The sequence below is a fragment of the Pseudoliparis swirei genome, chromosome 20 (assembly GCF_029220125.1).
Source record: "Pseudoliparis swirei isolate HS2019 ecotype Mariana Trench chromosome 20, NWPU_hadal_v1, whole genome shotgun sequence".
NCBI classification, from domain to species: Eukaryota; Metazoa; Chordata; class Actinopteri; order Perciformes; family Liparidae; genus Pseudoliparis; species Pseudoliparis swirei.
Window position 1 is genome coordinate 18866738 of NC_079407.1, and position 26781 is coordinate 18893518.

Genomic DNA, 26781 nt, shown 5'->3' on the forward strand with positions numbered 1-26781 from the left:
GAGCTATGACTGGGTATTAATTTTAGGACAGGAAAGCCTGAGCCTGTGATTTAGTAAGAACCCGGTTTTAGGCAGTCTCACCAAGTCATTGTGATGTGAACAAAAGAAAACTACGCTTTTGAAACAAGAGAAAATGTGTACAAAAAAGAACAAAAGAGACGAGTTAATGCGAACAAGATTGAACACACTTTTGCACAAAGGTTAATTAATATTTTGAGGAATAGTCGTAGCACCAAGAATATTGGGTTATTTTAGGAGTTTTATTTTAGACCTTGAGTAATTCAAGCAAATGTGAGAGTGAACGTCTTCCAATTATGTCGATAATTACCTTTAAACACATCATTAAGCCCATATTGAAGACAGTTTGTCACTTCCTCCTCCGTATGGTTAAGGTTTGTTTAGCTCTATATGAGAAAATCCTTCAGTTTATTATAGAAATGTACTGCGATTCTTTGTGAGGTTGATCCATGTCTGAATTAATTACCTCTAATTTATTGTAGCGGAAAAATAGATTGTTGAAAGAAGCTGGCTGAATTTATATTAGCATTCATTCATAAGATGAAGTTTGGAAGATGAGCTCACCACACACTTTAATCTTATCATCACAATAATGAAGAATGTGTGAATTATAAACAGAGGGGATGAAATGTAAAGTGTTTGCTTTAAACCGTATACCAGTTGCATGCACTTGCAACGTGGTTGCAGTTGTGACTTATTTTAGGAAACGTTCCACCTCAACCCTGAAGCATATTTGATTTAGTCCAATAAAGAAGGGGATTTCAGAAAGATTGATTATATCTGGATATGCTTTGTTTCGCAACGTAGAAATGAAATCCTTAAATGGTTGAACTAAATACTTGTGCAATTACCAAAGGTGGAGCATGAAGCAAGTGGCTCCCTGCTCTGGCTGGTTAAATGACTGCATTGGATGTACATTTCTGCTCAGTTGTAAGTCTCCTTTACAACATATCATTGTCATAACATGATAATCTTACCCATCTAACTTTAGGGTCACTGACCAACCAGGAAGTCGTGCTGCGCTCACATGTAGCCGCGGCAACATTAGCACCAGTGAAGTCTGCAAATCAACTGAGCATGAGCGGTTTTGCTCTGGCCTCTCATCTGAGGGTTACTCGAAATGCTCCGTGATCCAGATGGGGAGATTTCTAAAACATTTTTGATGGATAAAAAAAAAGAACACTGATGCCTGGAACTGTTTGAATTGTGTGGCTTTTGCTCGCATTTCCTCATGAGCAATGCCTTATGGTCTTAACAGTTTTACAAATTCAAAATCATCGAACGGTATTCAGCACAATAGAGACATGCCCTGAAATTAACAGATGTATATCATTGACAAGTATATGCCCCAGGAGGGGAGGGGCGCTGTAATGTGTATCCTCACCATTTGACTGTGTGATATGTTATCCTTTCACTCCTTATTTGTGAGGTATATTGTACTTTAAGTCTTGTTTTGTAATTTCTACAAATAAATCATATATAAAAATAAAAAAAATAAAAAAATAAAAGGATATGCCCCATATGGATTCACATGGATGAAGCTGATTTAACCTTCTCCTGCTAGTATTCATCGTGTAAAGGTAAAGAGCATCATTTGCAATGAAAACCGAGCCTTGCATTGCATTGTGTGGGCCAGCACTCAGTCTTCTGGTTGCTTAATCATTTTGATATGTATGTGAATGTCAAATAATAAATAAAAAAACAGCCCTGCGAGTGGAGAGCCTTTGTGTAAAACTGAGGTCTAATCACTTATTCAATTACGAAGCATTGCATCTGGCTCTACACCTTCCCTCTAAAAAGCAAGCTGATTTTCTACTAAAAAAACAACATGGATTCATTGTATTTCTATCCATAGCCAGGGCCTAATTAGTGGCCTGAAGTACGAACACGGTTCTCTTGGTGTCGGTAATTCAATTAGAATCCATTGTCATGTTAACCAGGTAATTAAGTGAGCCGTATGATCTCTGAGAACTTTCTACTTCTGTCATCTGGCAACACGTATCTCTCAGAAGCACTGATAAATACAAAAAACTGAAATACACAGGGCATCGGCACAGACGGCTGCAGATTCCACATAATCAGTGGGATGTTGAAAAGAGTGTGGATCAGACTTCCCTGTCACACCAACAAGGAAAAGCATCATAATAATGGCAGCCGTAGCTTGTAGTGACACAAGGTGCTGCTTTATGTTACTAAAACATGTGTTTTAAAAAGGCTCAATTTGAGTTCACAGTGTTATCTATATCCAATTGCAGTTTTCCAAAAGACCAATTATTTATACAAATCTGGACGAGAAGAATTCCACTGAGCCCAGCAGGATTCATATTTTTCTTAGAAGTATAAGCTTTCACTATATGTGATCCATCAAAGAAACAGAGGAAATGAACATTCATAACGTTCCAATAATGTGTTGTAATGGAACATTGGATTGTAATGAACAACCAAAAACAGATCTTTATTGGACCATAAAGTGCGGTGAACCAGAGAAACATAGCTCCTGCCATATTACTGCTCTGCAGACTGCACTCACAGAAACAGCCATTAAGGATTTGAAATTGTTCCTTCAGAATATAGAAAGTCTATAATGCACAATTTTGTGGAATTCTAAAGAGTAATCTCCCCAGGTGTGTAGGGCAACTATTACCCCGCAGATTCCCCCGTCCTTTCACCTTGCACCTGCCGGTGTTTGGCAGCACACGCCTCACACATCCCATCCTTGCATCTGGACAACAGATGTTCTTGAATAATTTCTCATACAGGTGAAAGGTCTCGCCCTTTGCAGCTGAACCTCAACTTGCTCACCATTTCTTCCAATTCAGACACTTCAAGACACGAGCATGCATTTTCTGCTCAGATCATTCTGACTTTAAAACCTTTGCTGCGGCGAAGGGAGGTGAAACGCTTGAGGGAGCGCCATTTTCCCACTCATTTCATTTGCCCCCTGCTGAAAAATAAGACTGTAACCGGATCCTGAAAAGGTAGCAATGTTTTAGTATGTCCAAAAAGCAGATGGCTGTCGAGCAGGGCAACAATTCTTTCTCTGAAACGTTGAATAATACATGCATATATCTTGCTGTGATCCAGTGAATTCAAAAGCCTATAGAAAAGGATTGCTTTCAACGTAAACCATTTGGCTAGAGGCTGTTCTCTTTCCTCAGGTCGGTCCAGTCTCCCATAAATAATTTGCTTTCAACCTTCACATGCATAAAAATTGCAACTTGTTGGTTATGAGAGAGAACAGTGAGGATGCACTTTGAATGCCAATGTGCAGATGAATAAACAATGGCTCACTGCTCCAGGAGCAATGCAGAGCTGCCAGGAGACATTGATTTGATTCCACAGGCTCTCCTAATGGTTTTCACCACAGACCAAGCCTTTCAGTCAGCTGTGAATGGGAGGGTGTTTTGATTGGGAGGGGGGGGGGGTCAGAGGGGGGCACTTTAATAATTTCTAACAAAGCAACGACTTTCCAAGGCACTCTGACCAACCTTGGATGATTATTTCTGATCATCCTCCAGCCAATCAAACCCGGTTTGAATCGTGATGACATGGTGTTTCTAAAGCAACAGGCTTATGTATATGAGGAGCAGCCTTACATTTGCTTTCATAGCATGTCATCCCAGTCGAGGTCACGACAAGTCCGACTGAAGGGATCTCTCGTGCTCGACTGATGTTTACACATCACATCCTGGTAGTTCTCATTAAGACCTCTGAACCAATGGAAATTGAAATGCAGTACAAACAATAAAATAGTCAGGATCCTCTGCAATGCTTTTGAACCGATATGAGATGTCAGACAAAAAAATCAAAGTCTGTGATCTTCCCACAATGAATTGGGAGCTTGGTATATCCTGCAGTGCTACAGTGCCACCTAGCGGTGAGCATATGCCACTATGGGACCAGTGTGCTCTTAACGTGGTATCTCCCAACCTGGAGGTCAGTTGGCAAGATGATTACAGGGTCATATTTTTTTTATACCAGGACCCTATTTGCCCACGTTTTTTTTGATTCCCTAAAAGTACTTGTTTTTGACCAGAAATAAAATTTATTTAAAAAAAGACGTTTTTTTTAAACTACCCATCTTGAATCTGACACACTTGGAGCAATGCTAAATCAGTGGAATACGCACATTTATAAAATCTACCCATGACACATGAGTTCAACACACATCACTGATAAGATATCTTTATTTACTTTTTCTGACTCACTAAAATAATACATGTCTTGAACAGAATATTCTCATGTTTGGATTTAAAACAGCCTCTAAGGAATAAAACATATTTCATTTAAAACACTACATTGTTAAAAGTTCCCTAAAAGAGAAAATAAATTCGTTTTTGTGACAAAACCATACAAAATACACCTTTTTACTTAACTGAATGAGCTAATTTGCATTTATTGTATATGTAGCATATTTCATAGCATGGCAGCTTTGACCGAAATCATAGCACTCGCTTATTTTAAGATTGCATTATACAATGTGTGATAAAGAAAAAGTTAGAAACCATGAGATTATGCTCCATTTCACCCCCAAAAGTGCAAATTTAATATTTAACCATGATTCAGAGCAAGCCGTTTCTTACAGAAAAGAAAATATATATATACTGTATATCAAGAAGCTTCATGTCCACCACATTAAGACAATGTGGTTCATACACTGTTATCCTCAAAAGTGCTTGTTGAAGTCTGAGCAGAATAGAAAACAAAATGTACAGTAGATTGGCCACATGTTAGCGGTGTGTTATTTATACAAATATAATACATTTAAAATAAAAAATATTTTACACACGTTTTTTTGACTGAAATCATAATAAAACCAGATACTTGGAATTGGCATCTCTTATACATTCAATAAAATATATAAGCCATCATTTTCACTCTCATAGCTTTACTTTCAAATAAATGTAAGACAATCTGCATACTCCCTTTGAGCTCCCTCAAAAGCTGTTGCAAAATGTGAAACCCTGTGATGGGTGATCCCCAGAAGCAGCCTCACTTCACACTTTTTAGCAGCACTTGACGGTTAAAACAAAACACACTTTCAACACTGTTGGTTTGGCAGAGGATAAAGTGCTATTCTCCTTTGGCCCCGATGCGGAATCGGAGAAAACCAGCGGTCGCAATCAGTCGTAAACCCCGGCCTCTGATCTCAGTGCAGCATGATAAAAAGCCTCCCGACCCAGAGCTTTGGACAGCAATCTGTGGCCGCGGGGAGACATGCAGCCCTGGCTGGGCAAATACCCAGCAGCGGCTTTACCGGATCTTGTGGGTTTAAGTCTGGGCGCTGCGTAGTAACCCTCCTTGTGGTCATATTGTGTGGGTCTGACTTTCGTGCTCTGAGTCCTTCTGTTGGGCTGAGTGGAAAAGGATGCCAGATGTTCAGGATCCTGCGGGGATTTGGCGTGGTAATGATAGTAGTGACGGTTCTCTCTGGTGCTCTGCGACCTCCCCGACCTCCTGAGGATGCCGGGTTTCACAACCCCAGAGTAGCTGTTGACGGCGTTGGTCATCAGGAATCGATCCTGGTCATGAACCCGTGCGTGGCCTCTGGTATTGTGCTCGATGTTCGGCGGGCCCCTTTCTGGAAGAGAGGGGACTTTGCAAAGCGGGGGCTGCTGCGAGGAGGTCTCTTTGATCTGAATCCGCCTGGATGGTCCTGGCTCCGCGCCCGACCAGTAACCATACTGCTGCCTGACGACTTTGGGGTCTGCCTTTTGAGACCGTGGGGAAGTTGGGGAAGTAGCTTCCACATCTGTCCTGTTAGCGGAGAGGAGGCAGGCGTTGCCAGGGTCCGACTTGCTTCTTGTGTGCATTATGTCTCTGTTCCTTGTGTCGGTCAACGAGACCGGGCCCTCATAAGGAGACACAGCCGGACATGTATTTTGACGTCTGGATTTACTCTCCTGCTCGACTGGTTGATACGAGACATCTGCATCCCTCGCCTCGTAAACGACAGTGTCTCTGCTTTCGATGTGAAGCTCCCTGTCCACAGGAGGAACTCGACGCGGAGAGTAGTCGTAGTAATCCGACGGTCCGCTTTCCCTTGTGGAACGCATGGTGTAGGACTGACTGTGCCGGATGCCACTTTGCTGGCAGGGCTCTCCATAATAGCAAGAGCTATCTACTGGATTAACATCAGAATGAGGGCTGTGACGGTAGTCGGCGCGCGTGTTCTCAAAATGCTGCCGGACAGGATGAATGCCGGTCTGAATCAGCCTCTGATAGGGCGCCTCCTGCTCGACATAAAACATGGTGTCAGGGGGCAGGACTTCCGTCTCTGTGAGCTTGTAGTGACTAATCTGAGGGGCGTGGAAGGAGCGAGTCCTCCGGATGGCCGGGTGCCCGACGACTCCATCTTCAGACTTCTGCCATTGGCCGGGTTGTCTGTGGCAGCCACCGATGAGGCGCTCATCTCTGTTGTAACGTCCGTATTGAGGTGACAAAGGTTGCCTTAACCTTAGAGTGCTGTATATGTTTTTCGGCCCCAAAATGAGAGGTGACACAGCATCAGGCCGAGGGCAGTGCGGGCCAGGCATTCGTCCCGTTTGAACTGGTCGATGACCGTGGTGATGATGATTGCCGTAGACATCCTCAACTGGGCCAAGGGGCCGGTCGTCTTCAGGGCTGTAGTGATGGGTCGAGGAGGGCTGAAATGGATGCGGCATGACTTCCTTGATAGAGGCAGGCATGGAGGTCTCTGCCAGAACAGCGCGGAAATTATAGACATTGATGGAGTCAGTGTTTACATACACAGGAGAGGTTGACGGGCTCCGAGCGGAGCAGGCGGCTTGGGTGGGTGTCGACACCCCAACGCTCTGATAGGTGGGTTCCGATTGTTTGGCACATTTGTTTCCCTCTCTGCGGTCCTTCCTCTTTCCACTGCCTTCATCCAAGCTGTCTGACCTGAGCGGGCTCACGTTAGGTGTGAAATTGCACACGCTTTCCTTTCCATCACTGACCTGCAACGGCTCAGAGCCGAGGGGGGCAGGGAGGAAATGAACAGGATGGGGGCGGCTGTGGCTCTCCGCCGGGCTGCGACTCGATGTTTGCCACTTGGAGACGGAGCAGACGTGAGGGCTGCGGTACTCCTTGGGGTACCCTTTAAGATCGAGCACAGCGGGCCGGGGTGGTCGGTCCCGAGCGTGGGAGCCTCCAGTCTCTGGAGGCGTTGTGATGGGACATTGCTTCTTCTCTGGGAACCACTGCTGGCCTTGTGGGCAGATTCGGCAAGAGCCAACGCCAACTTGCGCGCAGCACTCGTCGAGGGAGGGTGAGGCGGGAGAACGGACACTGAACTCATAAGTCTATCTGTTCCTGGGGAGGGATAAGACAAACAACGCTACAATATGACAAGACAAACAAAGCTGTGGTAAGACATGATGGGACAAGACACAAAAGCTTGCATAAGAATCTACAGAGTGCTTTAATATTTAAATAGATACCAACTATATACAGGAAATAGTATGTGGGATGTTTAAGAGGAGTGTTGCTGACCTGGATCGGGCAGGTTCTGCGCAGGCTGACTGAGGTCGGTCAAGGCCGAGCCCTGGCTCGCTCTGCTGAGTGGGCTGCAGTGTGGGTATGGTGCTCTTGGCTCCTTCCCATCTGCCGGTGGAGCTTCACAGTTCTCTGCTGGGGGATAAGAAGAAGGAAGAGGTAGAGGAAAGGCGGATGTATTCTGAACATCTGCCTGCATCTTAAATGACTTCTTGCTGAGTTTAGGAGAGAGCTGCTTGGAGGTGACCTTCTTCCCACCTTTACAGAGAACAGGGCTAATATCTGGAGATTGATAGCCAATGATGTTGTTGTTGTTCGTGGAGAAGATGGGCTCCGATTCACTCGCACAGCCGGCATTCTTCCTCCATTTATTTCCATCTTTGCTGCGTTGCAGCCCAGGCGTCGCTGAGGCTGGGCTGCACTGGAAAGACATGGGGTCAAAGTCCAAACTGTAGATGCCTTCGGCCGGCGGACAAAGATCGAGATCGTCCTCCTGGTGTGGTGGCGAAATACACACTGCAGTGCGGACCCGCTCATGACCACGCTGACTCCCATTCAGTGGGTGGGTTCTGTGGTCGTCTTTCCTTCTGGCGTTGCGTACGTCGTCTCGTACGTCGTCGCTACAGACGGGAGAAAAGGCCTCAGTCGAATGAGGTCTGCGGGGGCGGTAACTCGGGGGCTCCACTGGGATGGAAAATAGCAGAGGCATATTTAGACTGAATCATCTGTAGTCACAGAAATACAGTTCTTACAAATTGCTTCTAGTGTGCATGAATGTTTACCTTCCACATTATGCAAAGGGGTGAGAGATTCCTCACTCTTGGTGGAGCGCAATGTGCCGCCATCTCCTCTCCCACCTGCACATATTTTCAACGCAAATCAGTTTTCTCAAAAATATTAATTCTCGCTGGCTCTGAGAAAACATTTCAATGGGACAAACGATCAAGATTAGATGAATGAATTGACTAGTTCAGCTCTGCACAGGTTGATTCATGTGTTGTGGCTTTTAGCCGCAGAAGTGGTCTAACCTGGCAGTGCAATGCTCTTTATCTCGTTCGGCTCGCTGGGGTGTCGCTTCAGTTTACGCTTGGACACAGAGTGGGACTTGCCCAGGTGGAAAAAGGAAAGCCAGTTCCCCACAGGAGACTTCTTAGCCTTAACTAGGGGCCGCTTTCCACTACAACACAAGGAACAAATCATCGTCAACACCCGCGGTTTAATCCGACAAAAGTCGGTTACTTCACACAAGCAAAACTAAAGAAAATAACAAAAATAAAACAATACAGCTTCTACTAACAATTAGTATTTGAATCAGATTAATTCTAAAATGTTCGAACATGGTTACTCTTTCCATTCAAAATGTTTTGAAACTAAATTGTTTTGTCCGACCAACCATCCAAATAGAAAAAAAAATTCTGAATAAAAACACATAAAACAGAGAAACGCAACAAATCCTCACAACACATTTGAATAGCTGTAACCAGCAAATGTTTGGTTTTATGTGTTTTTGCTAAACCAACGACTTAAGTTTCTTGCGATTTAATAATTGATGAATCAACTGATTGCATAGAGCACGAGATTAGTCATCTTTTAATAAAGCATCATCATTGAACAACTCAAATCAAAATGTTTCCGCATGCTCATTAAGTAGAAGAATAAACATAATCAATAAACAGCAGGACTGATTTAAATACCTCTCCATCGGCAGCTCGATGACTGTGTGGAACTTGCCGAGCAGAGCTCCGGGTCCCTCCCCGACCTCAATGAAGTCACTGTGGGCGAGGCTGGGGGTGGTGGCCGGGGAGCCCAGCTGTACCTGAGTGCGAGCCTGGGCCTCCTCCAGAGACAGTAACTTTGTGGATGGGGAGCAGACCAGCAGGGACTTGGGTCTGCATAAGGTGTTGTTACCTGAAATTAAGGTGTGTTAGAGATACATCAAACCCTAGAACAGATGTCACATGTCAATGTAATCCCATTTCAACCAACCTGTGCTTTCACGTATGACAGCATTGTGTTTAGCGCTGAAGAGAGCCTCGGCGTTGTTGAGGATGAACTCTACCACCACCGACTGGATACGCACCTCCATGAACGCTGCCGTGCCGCTAAAGCAGGCCGACTCGATCTGCTTGGACCTGAAACGCAGTTACAGAACAGCACAGCCTATTTCACAGCTCTGGACCACGGAGACATGCCCCAGTTCACTGTCACAGATACACGAGAAGGAAATAGAAACGTTAGCACCATTATTAAACAGTTTGCATGCTCATCTGGAATAATAATAGTTCAAGAGTCACCTGAGGAGGTTAGGCGCCCAGACAATAGCCAGGTTTTTATTGTGCATGTTCGTGATGGGGCTGAAGGTGGCTAGGTGGGAGAGGTGTCTCATGAGGTACTCCAGAGTCCTAAAGGTAAAGAAAGGCAAATATTTAACACGCAGTCCCCCCCCACCGTCAATTTCCTCTTGTGTTTATATTCCTTCAAAAAAGGTCAACCCTAGGTCATAGGAGAGGGTCATTTCAGTGCATCCAACAAAGAGGATTGATGCATCATTGAGCAACACTGAGAGCTGACCAGACCATTATTACAATCAACTAAAGCTGAGTTTTACATCATTTGGTGGCACATTTTTCAAAACATTAGTAAAATTAGCATTGGTGTTGACTTGTTCTCATGCAGCACTGCCATTCCTTGGAAAAATAAATACAATGGTATCCACTTCAGGCCAGCAGGGTGCGACAGTGAGCTCTACACCTGACCTGTAGTGTGGAGGAGGCAGCTGCTGGATGACATTGTGGATTTTGACCAGCCTCTCCTCATCTGTGGCAGCAGACACGGCCTCCTGTGGAGACGGAGGATAAAGCGCACGTCAGAGAGGCTGCTCATCGCAGCAGAGGGAGCTGCCTTAGCAATCCCTCTCTCTTTTTGCTTTTTATGTTCAGAGCAGCCAGTGTTTTGGCTGACTTAATCTGCTATTCTGTTTAAGCAGGCGCTTCCCCGGCTGTTCCTAGAAAAGCCCAGCGTAATGCAATGAACACGTTTTTTTAACGGTACTGAAAACAGAGCTGTCAATTTGACATCGTTTCTCCAGTGCTTTGATCATCACAGAGTAACCGGATATGTGAAGCGTTTTCCATCCCCATATCGATGTGCAGCAGAAGTCCCCTGCCCCGGTTCCACCGCTCTGGTCCTTACAGAGAATCTGTCGTAGAGCTGGTAGGTGAGCAGAGGGTTGGGCAGCTCTCTGAAGTACAGCTTGCAGAGGGAGCCCACTGAGTGGATATCCTGTCTAAAGACCTCCCTGCTCAGGTCCGGGACCTGTTCCGAGTCAAACTCGTGCCTAGACGGAGACAGAAAGAAGAAGATAAGGAACAGCGTGGGAGTCAACCTACTGCCAAACTGTCAGTGTGAAAACACAAAAACAAGCAGAACATTTCCACACTATAAGCTGCTTTGGACAAGGTAATAATGCTTGGTGAATTCATTATTATTATATTTTAAATTCTGACATTTTCTTAAAATTCTACAGCTTACTTTTATAATCCTGACAAAAGCTAATAATACCCCTCTCCAAACAAAAGAGATTCAACAGTGAGGTGGCGCAGGTAAGGAAAAACTGTCACTACATACTTGTCATTATCCTTAAACAATTAGAGCTGATGTGGCAGCGGTGAAATGTTTTCATATGTGAAAAAAACTATTTCGGGGCTGTCAACACAACTCCAGATTATGAACCGTCGGTTTGATCTGCTAATGAGAGTTTTCTGGCAAACATAGAATAGATGGGTAAATCATTACAGCCATTCAAAGCTGCAAAGCTTGAATCAAACTGTATTTGATGGGTTTCAGAAGAAGTAGCTCAAAAACACACTTGGGACAGTAAGTGTAGAGACATTTTATTCTTGATAGAGTCTGTATATTTGGGTTAAATTTCCAATCAAGATAATGAGCAAAAAATGGTACAAACCTCAGTTTCTGGATGTTGGAGGAGATCCCAGACAGTCTGTAGATCCCATCCACGACTCCATGTTTCTCTAAAAAGTCAGCACAGCACTTAACAACCTGGGGGACTATAGGAGAGAGGAGAGAGTCAGGGGAGGCCATCCCAACACAGGCATTTCAACACGTCTGGAAAAAACTGAAACACAGCGTTTTGCAAATCTACAACAATTTATGCAGAAGCACATCTTGCTTGCTGGTTATCTACGCCACCGACTCAATTCACATCCCAGCAATGTGCCACAGATCCCTGATACAGGCAGCCGATTCACTGGGTAATCTCTTCTCGGAGTATTTACGATTTGAAAATATGAAACATTTAAATGTGAACCACCAACAGGTGAGAATTACACAATGGAAAATAGGGGAAATATGAAGCTACTGTAGTAATATTTTACCCTCATGTCCTGAGTTGTGGAGATATTCCCCCAGGTCACAGCCAAACACTCTCTCTTTGAGGATACCGCGCTGACGCAACTTCTGAGGCGGTGGTCGAGACTTCATGAAAGTCCTCAGGAACGTTACCAGCTTCCCATGCTTCTTACACACTGATCAAACATAATAATACACTATTTGTAGAGCACATTTCATATAAAATAATGCAGCACAAAGTGCTTTACTATTAAGGAAGATAGACATAGAATGAACATAAGAAAAACAACAACAGGAAAGTTGGACATCTTTTGCACAATTAATGCTCAGCACCAAGACTTCTGAGGTCAGAAGACCATCACGCAGACCATGCCAATTTCTGGCTGGACACATTCACTACAGGTCTCGATTACACCGAAATAAGCATTTTTCAACCATGTCAGAAGGTCTTCCCCAGGGTTTGACCTCACTGCAGATTTTATCTGTGTCAGGTACAGCCAGATGACTGCCCCGGGAAAGACATCTAGCAACACACACACACAAGTACCTGGCTTCGGCACTGAGCTTTGAACACTGGGGGGAATCTTTTCATTTATCAGCTCGACACAGTCGCAGGGGAAGAAACCAACCTGCAGGGAGAGAAAAGAGGACGAGCAGCGTAAAGACAAGCGACAGAGCTGTTGACACACTGGGACGGTCCAAAGGGCCAGTGGGGGGGTTTGCCGTCGGGTGAAGGTGCAGAAATAGGTCAGTGAGCATGAGGGTTCATGCCGTCTCAGGCGGGAAATAGAAGGTTTGCATTCGTATTGTGCAAAGCATGTCAGGGTTTCACGGAACAGCAATAACAAACCGTTTGCTATTGGGATTTAAAAAAATGTAATAATTGAAAGTCAAAGTTCAACTTATATTTTCTAATATATAAAAGACAAGCATTAGGTTGTTATCCCTCTAATATATATATATATATAATATTATAATCTAAGCTCTAGCCCTGTGATGATGATTTATCCATCCTTTGCAATATATTTTAATAATTATAAAAATACCTCTCTTTCCTCCTACTGTATGATATTCACATGAATCAATGTGATTTGATTTTCATCTCAGATTCAACACTTAGGAAAAGGCATCAGATTGTGCTTGCTGGAACTGAAATTACGGTTGCCTTTTGTACTCTCCTTATCTTTTGAGAAATTTCTGTTCAAGATCCCAAGCAGTAATTTGTTAGGCTGTTGCAGATGCAGCTCAGCATACTTCTCCATCCAGCTCAAATATGCTGCTATACTTTTCCTTTCATAACGTCAACTCTTTTTTGTTTATCTGGTTATTTTTCAGTTAAATTAATTCGCAAACATCACCCCAGTCAAACAACATTATATGCTTGGCCCTCGTCTGTAAAACAGATGCTCGTGTGCACGTGAGTAAACGCACCAGTGCAGGTCCAGTGTTGCCACATGCAGCGTGTTCTGGTTTCTACTGTCACAGAAATATTCAAAGATCACTAATGCAACACATACTGACAATGTATGCACAAGGGGTGCATGTTTTACTCTGCATCTTTTTTGTATGTTAAAAAGTGGTAACCATGGACGGCAACCAAAGGCCAATTTCTCAAACTGGTTATGTACCTGAAAGCCATGTTTCCCTCTCCACCAGCCGGTGTCTTCTTTGGGAGGCATGTCTATGACTGACACAATGTCCCCCACCTGGGTCACAGAGAGTGCGATGATGAGAACAGAGTCATGGATCGCAGCTGAGCACATCAAAAAAGGCATTATGAAGGGATCAGAAATGTTTATATGAAAAATATCCAGTGAAAATAACTTGGCTCAAAGATGCAAAGAGAATTAGACTAAGTTTCTCGTACGTCTCCTGTAACAGAGGTTACCTCAAAGGTCAACTCGTCGGTGGCCTGGGCTGTGTAACGTTTGGTGACGTGTGCAGCGGCGATGGCCGGGACATTGATGGAGGATTCCTCAGACACCAGGAGGTGGTTCCCCTTGTTGTCGATCTGGAAAACAGAAGAATGCCATTAGAAAGTTGGAGTTAGACATGTTGGCAAAGCTCAGCTCAAAGACTGGAAGCAGGAAGAAGCAGCTGGTACAGCTTTATTTAAAATCATATGGTGAGAAGTAATCTTGGTATTTTTAGCAGCAACAACAATGTTACTGCAGTATGGTTGTATTAAAATAATAATTAGAATGTTACCTGGTATTGACATTAGACCAATCATATCATTATTATTGTTTCGGATTCTTTTATAAGTGGTTTACAGCAGTAATCTCTTCTCAATCAATCTCAAGAGACAGAAAAGTGTTTATTAATCCGATTAAATAACAAAGGAATGATTTAAAAAAAAAATCTCAACAAGAGTTGGCCCACCCACAAAAAACAACCTCTGCACTGCCTCTCTCTCTGCAGCGTGCTACCACCCCAGCTAACACCTGGCATCAATAAGAGGATGCCAGCAGCTGTTGATTCATAAATACAACGTACATATTCATAAACCAGAGTCTTTTCTTTACATTTTACTTTGAATTTGGCCATAATGTCCTGGACCTATAATTTAACACATGTTTTAGTTAGCTGACTTCCCCAAAAAAAGTCTCACAGTTCCTTTAACTTAACTACTTAAATAATAATGGTGAATATCAAATATTTAAATCATTAAATTGGGTCATTTCTAGAGTGAATAAAGCGAGCAGAAGAAGATACCTCCATCCATGTTAGCACCGGACCACAGTTGATCTTGTTGTCAGCAATGGTGGAGAAGCGGGACAGGTAGGTGGCCAGCATCTTAGTTCCTGACTGAATGACACAAGATCGTCAAGATTAAGTGAAGTCGGAAAATATAGGAGTCATTTTCCACACATCATGCAACAGAACAGACTATAATCAGTTTATTTTCTAATCTGAGTCACAAAAATTCCAGATCTTGGAGTTGCAGCTCTGTCGTACCTCAACAATGTCCTTTAATGCGTCGTCTCGTGGCAGCTCGGTGAGCTGGGAGTACCGGCGGTCATAGATACACAGGTGCAGGTGTTTGTCCAGCACCCGGAAGTCTTCATAGGTTCTCTTTACCAGCCAGTTTCGACCCTGACAAAAGAGAGACGTGGAATTTTTAGAAGATTCAGAAAAAAAGTGGTTTGATATTAAACCATGGTGTTTATTTTCAGAATGTAGAAAGTAATGTTACCTGACAAGTGATCTGGACCAGAAAGACCAGCTCTTTGGAGTCCAGACCAGCCTTCGGCCCTTCACTCTGCCCCTCTGCGAAGGCCAGCTATGAGAGAAGAGGAGAGAGAGACAGAGGAGCCAATTTTAAGATGACACGCATTCTAAATAATACAACAGCATCTCTGTATTTGATCTGGAATACAAGAAGAACATCATGCCCAAACCACACCTTTTCATTAAATAGAAAAAAACGCTTATACCAAGTTATGGGTTGGAGTATTAAAACCGTAACAACTCCAGTAAAATCAAATTACAGGAAGTATTGCCTGAAAAAGATAAAATTAAGAAATTCAGATTCCTTGAATTAATAAACAGCCTTCATGATTTATATATATTTTTTAAAGATAGTAGCACAGTATATTTTCTCTACCGCCAACAAAGCACTGATTCATATTCTCACTTCACCATAAATCCTGCAGTATGACATATATAATACATAAACTGCAAAAGTATCAGCACAAATCTCTTCTCTAACAAATATTCAATATGGCCCAAAACTGAGAAGATGAAAACCTCGCAGGAGTTTGGGAATACATTGATAGACATTACAGTAGAGTAGACTTCAAAGGCTGGTACCAAGGGAAGTTCTGGTTATTTATAACGGAAAGCTACTCATTCAGATACACAACACACAGCGACCTAGTTACTGGCCAACAGTAATACAGCAAACTAAACTTGCAAAGAAGGCAAAATGAGAGATTAGTTCTTGAATAGGTCATGATGGAAGAGCTCTCATTCACTGCAAGGATTTGTCTGAAATAAAAGGCTGAACTGAGCCTTAAATAGGTACTGATGAGGGCCAGCAGGCCAAAAGCAAGATGGAAAGCAGGATCATACAGAGAAGTCCCGAAAAACAATGATCTATATAAAAAAATTAAAAAACACGAGCTTGATGAAAATAAAAAAAATCTGAAACCAAACAACAAAAATCTGAAGGTTTCCATTGGAGGCATGCGTTAGCATTATTTCCTCTATAATGCTCACACGGCCAAGACTAGCCCTTTCAAAATAAAACATGCCAACACAGCTCAGACCTGCAAAACCTGCACAAATTCATTTATTCATACAATTCTGGACCTTGAAGCTAAACGTCATGCATACATATCCAAACATTCAGGTTACTTGCCACTACGGCATCTCAGATATCCATCCAAGTGGCTCTTTGTTTGTGTTTATCCGGAGTCCTGGACCTCATCGGCTCTTGCAGCTTGCTAAACCTTGGCAGCAGAGTTTAAACGCTGCTCCTCACTCGCCTGTTCGCCATCCCCCTGCTGCCTCACGTAAAATGCTCATTCATCGGGCTTTGGAATCACCACATGCTCACTGCTGTATTCAAAGCAGAAATATGAAAAGAGGATGCTTCCCACTGTGTCTCTTACCCCCCTCCCCCCTCTCCATCTCATCCCCCCTCTCCTGTACTCTGCCCCCCCCTCCCCCCCCCTCTCTTAACCGCTCTCCTTTCTCCAGCGACAAAGGGGGGGTTTGGCAGTAAATGGGCTCAACTGGCACACACAGATGCTCAAGCTCATCCATCATACTGAGGCGGCGCTGCACGAGATAGATAGACGACCCGTCTTCATTTCCAAACAATTCACATTCATTCCAATCTCAAGGCGAACCTGGAGCTAATCTGGAGAGGAATCAGAGGGGCAGGCAGCAGACCGAGGCAGTCCGCCGTCCTCGAGCTATTCTGCGACTAGGATACATGAGACCTGATCAGTACCGTTCCTTCCTGCCGCCACAGGCTTGCGGATATAGAGGCAAGCAAATGCATCATGGGAGATACAGCGAGAACAAAGACTCATTTCACAGATTAATAATTGTAATATTATTCTTATTAAATAGTTATTAATCAAAAATAAGATACTGAAGAATAAATAAATCGTATTCAATAAGTGTGTGCATGCGGAGCTTTCAGTGTGTCCCCAGACTGATATTTCTCTCCCTGTGGAGCTTTTCAAGGTCACTGAAACTGTTCCACTCGGCTGATGGTGCCATCACATCGTGGCAACCACAGCGGGATGTTTACCCAACAGAGAGAAAGCATCCTGGGAATTAAGACCGGTCCAGCCTCCCGCACTGTGGTCCATTACCTCGGCTTATTCAGCACTATCCATGCACTCTTTTTGTGTGGACGACTGCTGCACTCTGCTGGCAAACAAGCTGCACTGCACTGAGGTCAACCAGGCAGCTCACAGCCACGCCCACAGGACTGAGCAACCAATAGGGCTTCACTGCTTCTCATCATTACTGCAAATATACTTAAAAGTGAAATATAATGCTTACCCTATTCATCCAAATCATTTGTTGGCAGGTAAGTATAAGTTGTTATATCCATAATTATTTGCAGCTAATATTCCAACATTCAGATGTTCTCTACATGTATGACTGTGCTATACAACAGTCTATTTGCACCGAGGGTCTACATTTGGTTCCGTAATGCTTGGAGCTAAATGCCAGTCAGTGTGTTAACATGCTCACAAGGACAATGTTAACCTGTTGATGTGAAGCAGGTAAAACATCTATCATGTTCACCTTCTGTATTAGCGTGCTAACAATGGCTAATGAGCGTGAAACTGACATTACAGCTGAGGCTAATGGTCATTATTTTTGCAGTTTTCTTTCATTAAAACTTAATTAAATGTATCTATGCAGGGGAACATGAATATATGCACCCAACCCTCACGTCTAAAATAGTTCACAACATTGCATTTAACTCAAACTACATTTAACTGGAACCATATATTCTCACGCTCAATTGTTTTGTCAGAACAGGTTTTGACTTTCAAAATGAGTCATCTCTAAAAAATCCTGGATATACTCTGCTGTTTATTCAGGAAACCGCTGTATGGCATTAACTCACTGGTTGAGTCAAACCGGTAAATCTGGATCCAGGTTGACAGGTTAGTGGATGGCAAAGGATTAACATGTTGCTGGAATCGGATCATGGCTTTAATAGGAAACAAATCTGTAACCGTGAAGAGACAATTATTTATGCATAGTGGAGTAACTTTCTGCACCCATTCTTATTCTAGAGCGCTCCTGATAAATGTCACTGTGATGTGACATTTTAGGAAAAAGAAGGACAATGCAATAAAGATTGTCCAGAAAAGAAAAAAAATCAAGGATATCGATTCAACTCCCACATTGCATTTCAAGAAGGGTGCTTTTCTGGAGCAATTGAATACAATGGCCACTGAACTTGTACCAAAGACACAATTATAAACATCGTAACTCTCTGGTTTAGAAGTCGCTTCAGTTATTTTCAGGACTCACCTGTACATTGCCAAAGTCAACAGTCTCATAGTGGAAATGGGCACACTCTGCCAACTTGGGGAAGTGACCTCTGGGGAACGTCAGCCTAAAAAAAAATGATAAAAGAAAGACAGCACAAGAGCCCCTCATCAGTATTCAACACACTGAGACTGTGATGGAGAGAAAAGAAAAGCAAAAGAGGGAAAGAGTCTATGGGGGCCTGTGTGTGAGGGGACTGGGTGAGAGACCCAGCAGGCTCTCTGTCTGTGGATCTGAGGATCTCATTTCACTGGCCTAAATAAGAGCCCAGTTTCATACAGCCCATATTAGCACCAACGGCGTCACAGGGAGCACCTACTTCTTCACGTTCTTGACCTTCATGCTCGCCGTGCTGACGCAGGAACGCAGGAGGGGCTCGGCTGGGAGCTCTGTGATGTCATCACTCCTCACCTGCCCCAACAGAGAGATCACACAGCAGGAAGCGTCAGTCGGTCACGGAGACTTAAGATTGATTATGTTGATCAGCGTTTGTTTGTTCAGCAAAAGATGCAGGACACAAACATAAACGCCTGGTATAAGCATAAAGTAGTGAGTTATACATCCGGGCTAATGTTATGTTGAGGCTATCACGCTTATAGTACGATACATTATAACAATGTTATGCTTTGGTTATGCTTTGCTATGATATATTATGTTATACTGTATGTATTAGGCTATGGGATTATATTCTATACTGTTATGTTGGGGTATGCTATACTAATGTTACAAACTGCTGTTATATTATATATACTTTATGTTTTGCCGATATACTGCTAATATTTTAATAGCATGCAAAGCCATGTTGACCATGTCAATGTTTTGATCCTGCATCAGTGTACAGCTGTGTGACTATTTTGAAAAGAGCAGTTTTATTAATATTATTATTATTTTATGCTGATGTTATATTATGTGAGGTCAAGCTATTATGCAAGACAATGTATTTCTATGCGTTTGTCAATGAAGTATTGCCATCTATATTATATTGGTGCAGTCATGTTTACATCATGTTGTCCACTTTCAATCAGGTGTGTTTGTTTGTGGACATGTGGCGAGTGTGCAGGACGATGCAACACGTGAAAATCTCAATTAAAAACATATTCGGAAAAAATATATCCATGAAAAACAAAATCTTGTTATTCCTCATCAGATGCAAATAAATGCCAATATGCAGGATATTCACTCGGGTGACCAAAAATCACTTGAAGGGGAGATGCCGTCACTTTGACCACTGACCATCACACGAGTGCTACGTGACTTCAGGGGCATCATGGTGTGAATCACACAGACAACCAATTCAGGCTCACGGAGGACAAAGGGCGACATGTGCGTTTGTGTGCGTCCATGTCTTTGTTTCGTACGAGTGATGAGTCAGAGTCGTGTGTGTGGGAGTGTACCATGGCAGTGGATGTCTCTTGTGGCCGTTTCTCTTCTGGAGGATTATTGTTGGTGGCTTGAGGTAAGGCATCGTCTTCGTCCTGGTCAATATATTGTGGGACATCTCTGCAGAAACAGACGGGGATACATACAAGAATTTAAAAACACCAGAAAGATGGCATGACAAATTCTCATTTTCAAATATGATTTGTAGTAGTTTTTAAATACACCAGAGGGAGCAAGTGAGAGCGATGAATTCACAATATGTGGCTTGGACTCAAAAGCATGACATTGCACCAGTATAAGCACAGGAAGTAATGGTTTTTTTAGTCCTTTAAACCTCTAATATTCAGTGAGAAATGCACTGATAAAACATAAGCAAGTAACCATCTTTTCCAAACAGATCTAGCTGGGAACAAATCCTCGGTTCAGATTAAAAATGGCAGCATCTGACAAAATGAGGGTCAACAAAAAGCCGTGTCTTTTGTATGCGCTGGGGAAAGCAAAACTCGTCTATTCAGAGCTCCATAAAGGCAATCCGCCCACAAGGGAGTGCTTCACAAAACCGTCACTTGAAATGTGACTCTGTGTATTCGGGAGTGGAGGGTGAGGTTCATTCAGCGCAATTTTTATGAGCAACAAAGAGAGCAGAGAGACAGACCTTGGATTTGTCAGTGATTTAGCATGAGGAAATCAGGACAGGAGCCAAAGAACACGGACACACAGCGTCATTCGTGTGATCCAGAGTGACACAGCGAATTACACACACGGAATGTAGAAGCATGGGATATGCAGTGAGCTTTGGACCGAATGGAGCCTTCAGCAACACAGACATCCTGCATCTGTCCTACTCTGAAAACAGGGTCATGTTTAAGCCTGACACTTCTAGTTGTTTTCACCTCATTAAAAAAGACAAACACACTCACATTCTTATCTATATGCTTTTTACACAATTCTGTTCAGCTTACATGAGACACAGAAAATCGGAGTTACTCACCCCTCAAGGACGTCACCACTTCCTGGTTGACGATGGGGTCCTGAGGCAGCATTTTCAATCACCGCGGCAACCACACATCCAGCATCCATGATGCTGCCCGACTGCAACAGCCCGCTGTCGAGCCACGTGAGGAGAAGGGAAAGGTGAGAGCGAGGGTGGGTGGGCGGTTAGAAAAATATGGGAGGAAGAGTCCGACGCAACGAAGCCGCTAGATGCCAACCCACTGGAGGGTGCAGCGTGCGGACTCTCAAGGAAACGATCCACAGAGCCCAGACTGTAATCTGCAATGACATCATGCTACAATGATGGGGGAGCTCATCAGGCTGAAAATTCATCGGGTGGTTTCATGAGAACATCAGCTTCTTTTTAGCATAGCACTTTAACTGGAAACAAAAACATACTTGTATCTCTCGCTCAAGGAAATGTCAAGATTGTCACAGTAGCTTCAGTACATGTCACTGGATAACGTTTGCGAGATAACGGTCGTTATTTTTGAATATATTTCCATTGTTTCTTTTTTTCCCATCAGATAATGAATTGCATCAGTCCGGAAAACTTGGACTTTTTCCAGACTGTATATGTGCGTGTCACACAGACATACATACACATATGTGTATACATGCATGTATTTAACGCGTATGCGGATACAGTATATGCATACATAGATGTATTGAACACTTATGTATATACATACTGTACATATACTTATGCTAGCTTGTGAGTCAATCCTGGCTTTCTCACATATTAACGTTTTTTTATTCTCCATACAAATTTAATTATTTAAAAATGAGTCCCAGCTTGTTTTTGGACTCTGGCAGAAGTTAAAGCATTTGGATTTTAATATGATAAGGCCCCAAACACCCAGGTTCACTGTGTGTCGACTGGTTTCACATAAACTGATTAGGCCCAACTGCAATTCTGCACAACTTTAATATGATATCAAATAGGGTGGGTCATGGGTTTTTCCTTAATATTTTGGGCCCCTCCTTGAGAAAATAAGACTTAAAGCTTATATGAAGCTCATATGGTACCAATCCATCCAAGGTTATCAATCGTGGGAATGGATCCAGCCCCGGCTCACATTGGTCAGAGTGCACCCTGGACATGTCGCCAGTCTGTCACAGGGCTAACACATACAGCCAGACCAATATGCATGTCTTTGGACTGTGTGAAGAAAGTGGAAGCACCAATAGGAAGAGAGAACATGCTTATTCCTCACAGAAAAGCTCAGCCAGCTGTCAGGTTTCCACAGCTGACATGGTGCATTTCACTGACAATCTAACCAGCTGACCAGATCCCTTGATATACAACAAAAGAAACAAGTCTGACGCATTACACTGACAAAATCAGTGTTTCTACATTTGCCTCTAATATATTCAACCTACGACAAGATTTGGAGAGCCCCTATCCCATCCCTCTCACTCTACCACACTACTGTCTTTATATACTGTAAACTAATCAGAAAGGACGCCCTGATGAAGTGAAACAAGACTCTTCCTCATGTTCCTCTACAGTCTTTCCACAACTAGTTTTCCGACACGTGGTGCTTGGCACTAAACAATGACTTCAGGGAATCTAGACACAAAAACACACCTTTTCTTACGCGGCGGAAATCCTGACGCATCGTTAAAAACAAAGGCCTCCAATTAATAAAGAGGTTGTTCCCTAGGAAGGTCTGCTCATCAACATAGAAATGTTTGGAGTAACGAGTGAATTCATCAGCCCGGGCCCCTGCAGTAGTAGCAGCTCCCACCAGCCCCCCTGGCTCGTGGTCCCACTGAGTTGCTGTTGACTGACTTCCACAAAACCTCCCGACTCAGCAGAATGTGAGCGAGCAGGAATACAGGCCAGATAGGACGCCACGCTATCCACATCTCGGGCCGTGTCTCTTCTCCACACACCGTAACCTTGCCAGAGGAGAGCCAATGTATTACACAGACTGAAAATAATTTAATGTTGAGAAGTAACATCACAAAGTGCACAGACCTGAAAGCATTAGGACTACATGTAATGTACAGTGCCTAGGACCACACAACAACTGAGCTGTACTGTCATCAACATAACGGTGAATATTTTTGCCTTGTTTTCTATATTTTGTGAAGTGGGCAGAGACTCCCTGTAGCTTAATGCATTCCATGATGAATATAAAAAACATTACATGGTGCACACAGTACAATGCCTGACCTTGCTGATTGTATCACATCAGACAGTTTTCAAATGAATGAACATGGTGTACTTCCATTTGCAGAGGACCTAGCTGCCTGCCTGGTAAAAAGAGTCATGGGCTATTGTTTACATCTGAAAGAGCTGAAGACAACAGAGAACAATGCATTAACAAGTAAGTGTTCTTATAGCAAGCACCACTATACATGAAAAGATGGTTTTGCAAATGCCCCAAATAGATAGAGCTATAAAAAGACAAGCCTGTCACAACTGTGATTTTAAGAGATCTTGATTTGTAGGTGTCACTGTCCACGGCAGAGAAAAAAAAGGGTGTCACCTTCTGGCACTTGGTTCTGCATTATAAATGAGAAAAATAGGACAATGTCCATCCGGGAGCCATACAATCTCCAACACAGGTTTAATGTTTAAAACTTGGAAACAGCTGCTGTAAATCAGTATTTCCCCCACGTCGCTATCAGTCATTCTAAAAATAATGATGCAACACTAGGTCTGTGTCCAACAAAGAAGCCCTCTCTACCTGTCACACTTAAGAAGGGGGGCATGTTATGATGGCAGGAGACTGGAGCAGCACAGATGGACGTTGCCCTGGTATCCGATGGCCTACATGGCATTTTTCAAGAAAAATAGGGCAGCCGACACAATCTTGCACACCGTTTATGCAAGCAGTATCAGCTGGTGTGTCGACACGGAGAATGGCTGCCCACATATTTGTAGCAACAAACGCGCAGCAGTGAGTCACAGCTACTTATTCACATATGAGAGGACGGAGGAAGTAAAGTCGAGAATAAACGGAAACTAACTTCTCGCCTTTTTTGTATGCAGGTTTGAGAGCAGACTCGACCCAAACACTATTAAATGTAACCGACACACGTTCATGTTAACACAGCTCAAATATGGACAGCTGATCCAGGAGGCCGATGAGGTTGAGTAAGATGTGCTGTAATTGACACGCATTAAAAAAGAAGCAATGTCATACTAGACAGATTAGCAATCTAATTAAGGCGGGCGTTGTGGTAAATCCTGATAAGGTGCGTAATAATCGGGTGATTTGTCTTTATCTCTGTTGGCAGTCCTTTTAACATTGTGCATCTGTGAATACCTGTAAACAACACAGACTACAAGTTTCTCTCACTTAAAAGTGTTCAATTGTAATTTAAACCCAAGCAGGCAACTTGCAGTTTTTAATGCTACAATATGCTAAACAAATTATTAAAAATCTGAAATAACAGATTTTGTGGCCACTTGTGGGAAGAGGCGACAAGTTGTAAACATGTGTTAGCAGGGTGCTTATTTACACATCCAGCAGTTAGGGAAACATAATCATTCATGTCGAGTACTGGTTGTGTTAACATGATGACTGCATGTCCAATATTTACATTCTATTAGTGGACAATGCAGATAAATGCTGCGAGGGTGAACCCAAACAGCGGAACAACTAAACAATGAGCTGAAAGAATTTATGAAGTTCCGTAGAGCCGAGAGGGAACTGTAGTTAGATTATAATTCTTACAGCAAAGAATTGCTTTCAATTACACAAAGTCATGTGATCAATAAGAATAAAAAATAAAAACAGCAGTTGCATCCTCAACATGTCTTAATTTCTATGTAGATTAAAAAACACAGTACAAGTATTATCTCCATGAGAGGATGCGACAGGCCCGTGTAAAGTTGGTTTCATGCTCTCATTCTGAGCTCTGGGATGCAACACAAGCAAGAGAGACGCGGTGGAGAAAGGCCTGCAGTTGCCATGGTAACCTCTCTCTCGTCCCATCCTTCGTGACTTGAAGCTTCTCCAGAGCACGAGGAGGCAAAATGAAGCCTTCAAGCAACCTTTGACCACAAGCTTTGACACATCATCACCATCATCAGACAACCTGCCAAAGGGAATGACATGATCGCTTCTCCAGTCTTGCAGAACTCAGACAGCTGGTGTGCTGCTGCTCTCTCAGTTAGCCACAATGCAGAATATGTATTTATTTGTTTTATTTTTAGTGGAGCTTTGTCACTTGTCACTCTTTGGGGGGCGGAGGAGGAGGGGTCATATGATCCAATAATCTTCTTGAAATCTAGAGTGGGATTAACTTCAGTTCATCTCACACTGAGGCAGTGTCATAACTCAGTTTCACAGATGAAGGCTAGAGAGCAAGGCGAATAGATTGTGAGCAACAAAGATCCAAATATTGAATCAATATTTGAACCTAAGCATTACAGTGCAGTCCAAGTCTTCTGGTTGTTAAGCACACAATCGCTTCCTCTTCAACAGATAAATGACAGTAAAGAACAAGAGGACATATTACTGAGTGAAACAAATATATTAGGATTTCGAAAGCAATTCTGCAGGCATGCGACTCAATATATTCTGCTGGCTCGCTTACGCAATAAATATGCGCAACACAAACTCCCACATCGTGATGACAGACACCTGCCCTATGCAATACAATCCATCCATGCACCAATTACTACCCTTTTAAAACTCATAGTCAACGGTGTGGTACAACAGTTTGAGGCTGTGAATGTGTTGCAGGATTCTATGGCACGACATCATAAAACACCAAACTACTATGTTTTCCCAGCACACTCATTAATACATACATACATACTAAACACCCATGACAATATCCTGAAGCCCAAGATAATGTCATCAAATAGCTTGTTTTGTTGTAAAAACACTAACAAAAATAAAAATATTCAGTTTACATATATGTCAAAGAAAAGGAGAAAACTCTGACAATTATTAAACTGAAACCAGTTAACTTGTAGAATGTGTTTAAAGAATGACTGACTGACTGACTAATCAATCTCAATTACCTCCCTGTCAATCCTAATCAACTAATTATTTCAGCTCATATAAAATCTACTTGAATGTACCTATCATGTTGTGTTTATTGTGGGTAAAGGCTTCACTATACGTTGTGGGGGTTTAAAAAAGAAGAATCGTCTTAATCAATTCCTTGATTATTTTTCTGAACTTATTCTATAAAAAGGCTAAATCTATCTCCTCGAGCACAAAAAAGACACGTACACAAACACACGCGCACACGCACACATAGCGTGGAGAGTTAACGCTGGTGTACTCTGACCTGTTGGGCCTGGTCAGCGTCGTGCAGCCAAAGACACACGGAGGCTCCCCTCCATCTCACACTCACCTCCACGCAGACACGCACGCACACCCACCCACACACACACACACACACGATCCTTTCATCAACTTAATGTTGATTGACTCACCGACATAGAGACGGCGTCCTGACAGCCTACCTGTGACTGTGGACGCTGCTCCGCTCCGCCGCCTCCTCTATGCCGCACAGCGCTGAGCTTCTCGACGAGGAAACATGTTGTCAGCATCGCACACGTGCACAAACGCGGATCGCGGACGCACGCGCGGGTTTGCGGCCGAAGATCTGAGGTAGATGTTATTTTAGGATCAAAACTGTGCTCGGGTGTGACATCGCTGAGGCAGTGTGGGAGTCATTCCGCGGAGCCGCGGCTGTCCGGCTGACTGCTGTGAATCTGCACTCGCCGCCGGGAGCGCGCGCAACAGATCTCGTGCCCGCGCCTCGGATATTTTAACCCGAGGGGTTCCCAGACCTTTTCAATGTCAAGGACCTTAATATGAAGCAGGCGAGAGAAAATATGCATCCCCCTCCCCGCGTCCGACCCCACCAATACACCCCCCTCACCCCTTTTTAAAATAATATTCACCAGCCCAAGGAGCCCCATCTGGCAAGATGTGTGGTGTTAGGTAATGCATTACATAACCATAGTGTAGGTGGGTTGGTCACAGTGAGAGGAGTAGAAGCTGGTGGGCAAAT

The 26781-nt window shown here is 43.3% G+C and overlaps 1 protein-coding gene across 1 annotated transcript; it reads right to left on the bottom strand.

The window, feature by feature from the left end:
* Window positions 1-4187: 4187 nt before the first annotated feature.
* arhgap32a (Rho GTPase activating protein 32a) lies at window positions 4188-26457 on the bottom strand. Its single transcript, XM_056440836.1, is given in 23 exon segments — window positions 4188-7165; window positions 7168-7332; window positions 7513-8199; window positions 8298-8372; window positions 8544-8692; window positions 9210-9423; window positions 9502-9647; window positions 9810-9917; window positions 10272-10354; window positions 10708-10852; window positions 11480-11582; window positions 11910-12059; window positions 12431-12512; window positions 13512-13589; window positions 13772-13894; window positions 14599-14691; window positions 14842-14979; window positions 15080-15166; window positions 18397-18481; window positions 18734-18825; window positions 19809-19914; window positions 20786-20899; window positions 26228-26457. Coding segments are annotated over 22 exon segments (5022 nt in total). The 5' UTR covers window positions 20875-20899; window positions 26228-26457; the 3' UTR covers window positions 4188-5141.
* Between the last annotated feature and the right edge of the window lie 324 nt (window positions 26458-26781).